At 35.5% G+C, this 11,024-nt stretch overlaps 1 protein-coding gene across 9 annotated transcripts in view; it reads left to right on the top strand.

Annotated features, from left to right (window-relative positions):
• Window positions 1-11,024, top strand: part of LOC117179437 (gamma-aminobutyric acid type B receptor subunit 1) — a 144,205-nt gene that overhangs the window by 110,802 nt on the left and 22,379 nt on the right. For 8 of the 9 annotated variants that reach the window (XM_033371230.1, XM_033371227.1, XM_033371229.1 and 5 more), the window contains 2 exons: window positions 2,362-2,605; window positions 3,464-3,858. In XM_033371230.1, coding sequence (XP_033227121.1) covers window positions 2,362-2,605; window positions 3,464-3,858 — 639 coding nt within the window. The remainder of the gene's footprint in view (window positions 1-2,361; window positions 2,606-3,463; window positions 3,859-11,024) is intronic. The other variant, XM_033371226.1, reaches the window with a different exon arrangement.

Genomic DNA, 11,024 nt, shown 5'->3' with positions numbered 1-11,024 from the left:
CGCGCGCAACTCAGTCATTTACAGCGTCTCCTACTATATTCACACGGACATAGCCCTGTCATAGTGTTGGACCGCATCTCGTTTCAGATCTGGGATCACTGCTTCATAGTGCCCTAACCCAAATGCACCCGGGTGATCCGCTTGAACGCACCCCTCGAGAGCAGTGCTGGTGTAACAGACCGCCGCTATTTTGTTTCAGTCACGCCGCTTCAGACCTTACCGACCAACGTAGATAGGAACTATCTGTTAAGGTTCTTGGGAGCGACTAACTTTTCAATATAAAATTGTAATATTAACTAGGATTTTAATTCTTTCATTTCAGTATGTTCAAATTTATTTTCAATGAATGTAATTGAAAAGAGAAGTTTACAAAGTGTTTTTTTTTGTTTACATTACTGAAGATTTGTGTATCACACTTTTAGTTGGCTGCTACTTTTGAAAGTCAAACAATGTACTAACATTATGCACAAGGTAAAAAGATAAGTTTTAGGATATTCTCATATTTCATTTATATAACTTATCTTTCTACCTTGTGCATACGGTGAGGTGTCAAGCGGCGTGACGTCACAGAGGAGACGCCTATTCCATCACCACTGCTCTCCAGGAGAAATGGTAGGAAACTGGGCTCCTGTCAAAACACCTGATCTCATAGGAAATTTCCCCGGGTTGGGCATGTCTGTTGTCGATTACGAGTTCCTTTGAGTAGCGATGATCTTCTTATTTATTTGTATTATCAATCGCACGCATAGAATTCTTCTGGGACAAATTTTAGTTTTTCTGAAAAATTTGGTAAATCTTAAAAAATTTCTTTCTTAATTTTTTCTAGCAAATTAAAATAGTTTAGAATTTCTACTAAAGTTTGTTTTTTTATTTTAATTTTTATTATAATAAATAATTTAGAAATTATGCATATTTAGAAATCAATTCAACTTTTCTTTCTCTTACATTTTTTCTGTATGATGCTTTGCAAATTTCAAAGAATGATTAATTATTTAAGAATGTTCATAAACAAATTAAGAGGTTTATAATTATAATTTCTCACAGATACCCAATAGTTTATAATTAACCTTACAGGACAGTCCCCAATGACTCGCAGTTGATGCGACTAAAAACATTCAGTTAATAATTTAAAAAATCATAAAGATATTCAGAGTTTGGCTATTTTTCATCGAATAGGCTGATTTTTTTACGAATTCAAGAAAGAATGTCTTACGAATAATGCTTTCCTACAATATTTTGAAAATTGACAATAACTATTATTTATTTGACAAATTTCCATAAACAAGTTCAGAATTTGGCTATTCTTTTAGCTTACATAAAAAAATACATGCTACTATAAACTTTTGGTAATAAGTACAACTTTTAATTAACTCCGAGTACTTTGATAATCTCTTCAAATAAATGACATTGTGGTTTTTCAAGATTTTATGGAATAATTTTTCCCCTGTAATATATTTTTCCGTAATTTTTATTGTGACTGAATACTAAATCGAATATATGCCGATAATTTTTTATATAATTGATTTTGCAGTTCATTAAGAACAGTAGTAGGTACCGTCATTTTATATTACAATTAAACATTTCAATAGCCCTCCCTTCTATAGCCATTCCGAGAATTAAAGCCGCGTAGTCGGTAGGTATAACAAGAACTGCGCGGGGGCCGCGGGGTCTGCGGTTGTCACTCAGGCGAGCAGTCAAGCGTGAACAAACAAAAGCGGAGCGGGCTACACTGAGTTAATTCACACTCAGGGTCAGCCCAAAAATCGGCGGTATAAAAGAGTTTCACTGTATTTCCCTAAAGTAGCATGTAAATATGTAGAGTTACGCAATTATTTGTTAGGCATCGTGAGAGGGCACCCAAGCGAAGCAGTATAAAAATAAAAGTTATTAAAATAAAAATATATAAAATGGTATTTCCTTGAACTGCATTTCTAAATAAAATAAAATAACTGAAAAGAGGTGGACAATTCGTCACATGACCCTTCAGGGGGGTCTTTGAATCGTCACGATCTGTCACCTGGAAGGGTGTCAATTTTGACTATTTTTAGCGTCACGAGATTTTTGGACGGTCCCTTTTTTTAGTAAAATCGGCCATAGGCATGTGAACAAGAGTGTCAATTGTACGTCCGCGGTCTTATTGTAAGTATGAGTATTATCCCTTTCTATTCCTCCATTTAAAAAATCCATCTTCAGTCGATTATACTGTATAAAAAAGTTCACAAACTGACGCCGCACTGTTTAAAGTATATTTATCACATTCTAGTTTATACATTTTTTCGCATGGGATCTTTCATATACACCGCACGTAGAAAACTCCTGCATGTGTTGCAGATCCTCACGCAGACCCTTGAATTTTTCTAGTTATTTATGGCTAAACAGAAGATTTCATCTGTACAGAAGAAAATTCAGCCATGGAAATTGTATACGATGGTTACTGCTCTTGTGGTGATTGACATACTCATTTTGGGCTCTTGGCAGGGGCTGGATCCCCTGCGAAGAAAGGTGGAGGAATTTGCCCTAGAAGCCCCTTTAATGGGAGACGACGATGCCAGGATAAGACCCTTACTAGAGCATTGTGAAAGCGAATACAATAACACTTGGTTTGGTGAGTGAAGAAAACGTCTTTGAAATTTTATGTATTACTATTTTTGCAATGCATCAGTCTTAACTTACTTCAAATGGTAATTTTGCAGTCTTGTATCCCTTGAACTAGAAGTATTACTCACAGGTGAAAATATTTGCGTGAAATTCCTCGCGGAATTCGAGAAAATGAACGTGAAATTTGAGTGGTAATTTGAAACGAGGAACAAAACGTCGAAGCATAACATCAATACTACGTGATATTCTATGTGGATTTCAATATATATTTTATGGCTTGGTTTGCGTGTGCCTAAGATCTTAAAACCACCACGAGACCTGTACAAGGAGACATGTTTGTTTTAGTACTCAGAGTACCTAAAACTCAAAATGACATTCATTTTTGCCTATCTACGAGATATTTACAGTTAGAAAATTGCGTTTAGAGGTCTCCGTGGATTTTTACGTGTACTGTTTTAAAAAACCTCATAAATTTCCACATGGTTTTTTACGTGTACATCTTTTCAGGTGGAGTTTCACGCCGATATTTCACCTGTGTATTCAGTGTTCGGCATGTTATATCTCAAAAGTTACCGTTATCATTTACAATTACTTTAAAAAAAAAATAGTTACCTTGACTTGGCTATTTATAATTTTTTTTAATTGATCAGTTTTAATATCTTCAGAACTTACGATGGAGGTCAGGTAAATGTTGAACTTTCTCAAACTTTGGTTGAACAAGGTTTCGAATTTGTTTACACAGCATGCATATTTTCATTAAGTTTGAATAGGTGTGCATTGGAAAATTCATGAACTTCATTTTTATCAATTCATTTATTCTTCTTACCTATAAATATGTCGGATTTTATAATGTATACATCTTCAGGTATAATATACGGATATAAGGGCTTCATCTTGGTGTTTGGATTATTTTTGGCTTATGAAACGCGCAGTATAAAAGTGAAACAAATAAATGATTCAAGATACGTTGGCATGTCGATCTACAATGTCGTGGTTCTATGTCTAATTACGGCCCCGGTGACAATGGTTATTGCTAGTCAGCAGGACGCCAGTTTTGCCTTTGTCGCATTAGCCATTATCTTCTGCTGTTTCCTCAGCATGGCTTTGATTTTTGTTCCTAAAGTCATCGAAGTCATCAGGCACCCTAAAGATAAAGCCGAATCCAAGTATAATCCAGATGTGGGAATGTCTAAAGAGGATGAAGAGAGGTATCAAAAACTCCTAATCGAAAATGATGAACTTCAAAGGCTCATAGCAGCGGTAATTATAGTACTAAATATTCATTTAATTGAATTTGATTAAAAAGTAAAATGAATAAAAGGTGGAGCCCATTTCAAGTTATAAGAAGAATTTTCTTCATGGAATGAGAGTTAGCTGTAGTTTGGCGTATACAGTTATATATATTAGTGAAGAAAGATTCTCTTAAGTGATTTGTAAATATTCAAAAAATGGCGGAGATATAGGGGTTAGAAATTTGTTTAAACTTTTCTTTAATATTCCATATTATAAAAATCCGTTACGCACAACACCGTTTGTTCTGTCAAAATCTGCCCGCTTTTGTGTCTGGAGATAATATTCCTTTTGAATTGATTAATTCTATAGCTGTACAAGTCATGCCATAAGATGAATTAAAAACGGATTGAATCTTTCTGATTTTCCAACTGTTCGGCAAAATGGTTGAAACTGTAATTTATTTTCTTTTGCTTAATTTAGCTTTTTCAACATTTTTCTTCACATGAACAATATTTCGTCATATTTATGAACAAGATTTTCATGAAAGTTTGCAGCGTATCGTTTCACATACTTTTCTGAAGGCATTTTGCTGTTGTTTCTTAGTTTTTAGCTCTAGAAAATTGACCTCTTCTTCTGTGAGAGTTCGTAAATCGGCTTTTCAAGGGGAAAAAGCTTTCTCTTTGTCTAGTTGAAAAAATGCAGTGTCACTTTCAGATAAAATATTACTGTCCACATCCACATACATTTTTCGTTGACGTTGGAATTATGATCCCTAGATGTATCCGAAGAAGCAGTTTATCCTTGCGAAAATTCGTAATGGAAAATATCAAAAATAAAATGGTTTTTTGTAATAAATGGAAAGTTTTCGCGAATACGTTCGGGAACATGCCTAACATTTGATAAATATTACTTTTGTCAAATCTGCCAAAAGGATTATAACACCATTACCTAACACGCCTAACGTCGCCAATGTGTTTTTTACGTTAAAGACGGTACGTGTAAAATGTGAGAGTAGAGTTCTTTTGTTTTTCCAATGCAGGTTTAGACAAGCACCGAAGATATGGAATATTAAAAAAAAAAGTTACATGAAATTTCGAACTCCTATATCCCCGTATTTTTTTCGAACTTTTAAACACCACTCAAAGGAATTTTATTTCAATAATACATACTGTATACGCCGAGTTGCAACCAAATCCTATTTTATGAAGAAAATTCTTATTATTACTTGACATGGACTCCAATAAAAGCATTATAATTATTATGAAACACACAAAAATATTAATATCTAACGATTGTGATTAAATCCTCTTATAACTATAAACAAAAATAAAATGAAACACTTCAAATACCAGCCTCCAAAGTGCAATAATACTGGATTTTAGATGTTCAAACAATTTAAAAATTTTTATTTTAAATGCTTAAAACAAAATTACTTTCATCTTAAAGCATTTAAAATAGTTTAAAGTTTCCTTAATTAAAATCCTGAACATTTAAAAAATGTAGGGTTACCGTTTTTTTCTTGCAAATTGTCAAATTAACCCCTTTGAAAATTTAGCCATGCTAATACACTCGCATCATTGAACCTGTTTAATTGCAAATTGTTTGATTTGAATTGACCGAGCGCCAACAATTTCAGATTTTAAACATTAAAAATCCAATAGCAAGTTTGAGCAGAAGCAGTAACATTGTAAAAATGAAATATTAAATAAATTTAAACTGGAAGTTTTTGGAATTAAATAATCGAATAAAAAAAGTACAACTAGAAGAATTCCAATCTGAATATCCTTTAAAATCAAGTAAATCCAAATTGGAAATGATCAAATTGAAAAATTTCGTACCTTGAATGAAAAATTGATCAATTTAAAAGCTCAAACTATATTGAAGCGTTTAAGTTTGAAAATTTTAAATATATGCAGGAACATGAAAAACTTATGAAGGTATTATGGGTACGCAAAAACAAATATCGGGAAACACTTTATTACATATAGCAAATGGGAGAGCACCGTTTTTTTGTAGTGAGGGCGTTGTTTTAGAAACTAGTGGTAGGCGAAGCACCTTGTCTACCCCTCCTTCCGAAAATATCGTCTGAGCCAAGAAGACGGCCCTCCTCTATGGTATGTATTGTATTTTTTTGGTAGAGACGAGCAAAATGGAAAGTATTTTCTGCTGTTGGGGAATTGAACGTGATATCGCTTTTCAAGTCTTCGAATCAAGCGCATGTATAGGCGCTGAAAATGAAATGTGGCACTTACCCACTCTTACAGTTTATGATAGTTACGTTTTCGAACATTAGGGATGATTTTTGGATCGGGAAAACAATCTAAAACCAACAAGAAAAACAGAGCCTTCGGAGCAGTCACTTTACATATTTGTGCGACCGCGCATGCACCTCCATTTTGTTTCTAATATATAATGTTAGACCTGATGCCCTAACGCCACTGGTCAATCTTGAGATCCAACATTATATATGCAGGTTCACGCACGCCACTTGAAAAGAGAGTTTATGTTCAATCCGCAAACAGTAGAACACGCTCATTTTGTGCGGCTACCACAACAAAATATTTAATTATACTTTCAAAATCAAAAAATTAAAAACTAAAATAAACATAAATATGATATCATTGTTTTCAAAAAAATATACATCTAAAACGAATTGTGAGAACAATATAGAACCGAAAAGAAATGCATTCTTTACTGAACCGACTTTAAACTTGATGATTAATGGATATAATTTAAGACTAGAATCCCTACAAATTGATTAAATAAATAATTTGTACACAATTGCAATATTATTTCATGAAAAATAAATTTTGTTCATTTTAATTATATCAATATCCTGTTCATGATATCTTTCAAATTGAAAGGATTTAAAATATTAGCAATCAAAATTTTAATTATTTTTAATCTTACAATTTGTGGAAACTTGAAGAACCGAACAATTTTTATTCAGAAATATTCAGGCCTGAGATTGTCTGATAATAAGTGGGTACGCCCTAAGATATTGAACGTGGGTGGGAGGGGGGGGGGGGGGGGGGGGGGGGGGGGGGGGGGGGGGGGGGTAAAGATCATGTATGTCAAAACAGTTTCAATTTCTCTACGAAAGATGGTATATTGCTATTAATTATAATTAGTGAATATAGGGAAAAAATATATGTTGACCTTGAAAATCTATCTTGAAGTCAGCAATTTCTTTTTAAATTTCGTTCATCAAATACCACGAGCGTATAGATATAATTTTGATATAATGGATACATTTTTCAATAGACTTCTGCATGCTGATTTCAAATCAGACTTGTAAATTAATGTAGAACTTCAGGATTCTGAGAAAAATGCGATTGTATTTGCTATTTTAACCCTTGAAGGAATGCATTATTTATATCAAAGCAAATTTCATTATTCGGAGTATTCATATATTTCTGAGGTCGCTGATTTTAAATCCTAAGTAAAAATGTTAAATTTAAAAATAGCGAATCCAATATGGCAGACCATAATTGTAAAAATAAAACCAATTTTACTCAAATTGTTACTCGGGATTTTTTCAGCTCATTAAATTTAAATCCGAACTCAAAATGACGAATTCAATATGGCGGTTCATAATTTAAAACAAACATATTTGACTAAGAGAATTTGCACGCGTGTTTTTTGCGTAGCTGGTTTCAAATCCGATGTCAAAATACTAGAATTCCAAATGCTGAATCCAAAATGGTGCATATCAAATTTGTAAAAAATAGAACCAATTTGACTAAAAATCACTAAACAGAGATTTTGAGAGCATATTGGATTCACCATTTTGAATTTGGGTATTTCAAATTCGGTAATATATGCTTTTTTTAAAATTATAATTTGCCATATTGGATTCTTCATTTTTATTGTTGAAATTTTGAGTTCGGATTTGAAATTAACGACCCAAAAAACCACAGAAACCTTTGAGCAGATAAGGTATATTCTCATTGCGACAAGAAGCAAATCCTTGAAGGAAAACAAAAAGGATGTTGTAAAAACTCCCGGGGTAGTAAAGATCTAGGAACCATAGACGCTCTTGCCATAACACAAGCTCGCCACATCAAATAAACTTGCACATGGCATATATTGATTACAATCAAGCGTTAACTTCCACTCCACATAAATAATTCCTTGAAGTCTTGGTTGGTTGTAATATGGGGGGGGGGGCGTGAATCACCCCCTGGCGCTCAAGCTACAAAGAACTCGTGTTTTGTCTCAAGGCAGTACTTCGAATCCAACCATCTGCGTCGAGTGTTTTTGGATTCGACGGCTTTCCGTTGTTACCAACATTCTGAGATTATACCTCTCAGGTGCCAGGTCTACCCATCGCACAGCAAGGGACGCCCTTCCGAGTCCGGCTCGTTGATGAGTCCTACTGTATGAACGTGCATTTCTTCTGGGAGAAATTCTCTGCAGCGCTTTCGGAATGTAGGGTGAAATCGGCTCCTCGCAGGGATGGAATAACCTAAGTGATACTTAGGAGACTCTCTGATGGAGTTCTGCGATTCTTGTTGGGCCTCTTTATTCCCTGAAAGGTGGCGGGACACCTTGGTCCATTTCATTTCAAAACCAGAGGGGAAGGGCTTCCGACCGATATCCCTGACATCTAAACTCTGTAAACTCTTCGAAAGGTTAGTGCAGAAGAGACTAGAATATCTGGCGGAGCTTAACACCTGGCTCCGGGAATTCCAGTATTGATTCAGTAGGGGCAGGGCATCGATGATCTGCGTGTGGTCGGTAGTGGCAGACGTTGTGTTGGGATTTGGTCGGGGGAAGCGAACCTTTGCCCTAGCTCTGGTTATCAAGGTAGCATTCAACTCCGTGCATCCTGGGTCCTAATTGATGGCCTGAGGAAGCTTGGGGTTCCAGCGAGGGTCCTTAATATTATTTCTTTTCTTATCAGCAAACGGAGACCTTATTTCGAATCGGATGTCTGTGAGCCTAGAAATCTCCCTGCTTGTATTCGGGTTGACAATGAGGCAGCTGGGCAATTTCCTTCTGCGTCGGGTTAGGGTGGCTGTGTATGCGGATGATGTATTGCTCTTTTTAGCTTCGGATAATATTCAGGCGGCCAGGGGCTTGCCGATGCAAGCCCTTGAATCCCTCTCACCATGGCTGGTTGAGCTAGGTTTTTCGATATCTGTGCTCAACTGCCAATTGTGTCTTTTCTCAAGAGCTAGAGTTCGTGAAAGAAAGACAGCGCTGGACTGCTCGACCGGGTTCAGTGGGCATCCCTTCGGGTGGCTTTGGGTGGCATGAACTCCACACTCATCTCTATCCTTCTTTTGGAGGTGGGGAAAGTTCCTCCTTCACTGATAAGATATCATCTAGCGAAAATATACATTCTTCAAAATTTTAGTTAGAATGTTGGTGAATTGAAATTGTTAGCGGATTTGGCTAAGAGCAAGAGATTCGGGGTTCGTGTGAGGGGGGGGGGGTGGACTAATTGAAACATGCAATTCGATGTTTGGGTTTATCTCTTCCTTGGATGCTTCGCAAAAATCCTCCTATTTTATGAGGAATGGGAGGACCTGTCGACAACTATTGAGGTGGACCTTGAGTCCGGTTCGGCGTTCAGGGACCCGATCTACTCCCAGCGCTTATTAGATGTTTTTGTGGGCAAGAGACACATGGGTATGCTCAGGGTTTTTTTTGGGTGGGTCAGTAAATCCTAGACTGGGGTTGGCGAGATGTGGTTTCACGATTTTGGAGTCTGAGTTGAGGCTTGGCGCGCGGTTGTGGGATTTCGCATCCCCACTGCGACTAAACTAAACGGCATTTTTATGTTCTCAACCACGTTATGGAAAGGAAGCGACGAAATGCTGTTGTTTTCTCCAATTTCCGTTCTGCTCTTCTCAATATAAGGAACATACCTTTTGATCACGCGGGCCATCCTCTTGCACGAATTATAGCGGACCGGTGTGACGCCACTTTTTTTTCTAATAGAATTTTGGGGTCCTCTTAGTCGCGCACAACCTGCCCTTTACTTAATAATTACTTCTAAAAAAATCTACTTTAAGCTGGGCGCCAGTCCTTCCTTGGGACAGATTCAAGAGAAATATTCTACAATTCCAAAAACAAGATAACTAAAATGTATATCGAAAAAGAAAAACACACAAATAACTCAAAAAGTGTCCCTACATAGATCAGGAATAGGAAATTCTTAATTTCAAACCCCACAATTCCTAATCTGTAAAATTTCTCAATCAGAGACGCAAGCGATAACTGAAAAGAGAGATAAGAGGGATGTGAATGAAACGAACTATAAAACAAAAACAAAAAAATTTAATAAAACAATCGGGCAGCAACTCTAATTCGAACTGAATGGTTAGCTCAGTCTAAAAACAAGATTAGGTAATGGTAGAGGGGTCGAGTTTTAAGTAATTGGCAAAATTCGATTTCAAAATGATAATTAAAATTGATTTATTATTATTATTTTCCAAGGACTTAGGAGTATATTTATAATAATATGAACCGTGGCTTCAATAAAGATTCTAACTTACAACAGTGTCTATAATCTTTAAATAACACAAACTTAAAAAATAAAAAATAAAAATTTAAATGTAAAAATGGCAATCAGAATTACAATAACAATTACACGTATACGGAAAGGGAAAAATAGTCTCCGCCTGAACAATTTTAAAGGAACATCGGAAAACTTATAGCCCACAGAAATTTCAAGATATAAAACGAAGTCATTTTTTAGTTTAACTCGTCCATAGGGGAAAGGGGAAATGATCTCTGCTAACACAATTTAATGGGAATACATTGGGAAACTGAAAGCACATTGAAATATTCTGAGATATCAAATAAGGTCATTTTAGAGTCTAAATTACCTATAGGGGAAAGGGGAATGATCTCAGCTAATACAATTTTACAGGAATATATTAGGAGACTGAAAGCACATTGAAATACTCTGAGATATAAAATAAGGTCATTTTAGAGTCTAAATTGTCTATAGGGGAAAGGGGAATGATCTCAGCTAATACAATTTTACAGGAATATATTGGGAGACTGAAAGCACATTGAAATACTCTGAGATATAAAATAAGGTCATTTTAGAGTCTAAATTGTCTATAGGGGAAAGCGGAATGATCTCAGCTAATACAATTTTACAGGAATATATTAGGAGACTGAAAGCACATTGAAATACTCTGAGATATAAAATAAGGTCATTTTAGAGTCTAAAT

This window comes from Belonocnema kinseyi, chromosome 9 (assembly GCF_010883055.1).
Source record: "Belonocnema kinseyi isolate 2016_QV_RU_SX_M_011 chromosome 9, B_treatae_v1, whole genome shotgun sequence".
NCBI lineage: Eukaryota > Metazoa > Arthropoda > Insecta > Hymenoptera > Cynipidae > Belonocnema > Belonocnema kinseyi.
The sequence above is the reverse complement of the archived record's forward strand: the minus strand, read 5'-3'. Positions and strand labels throughout refer to the sequence as shown.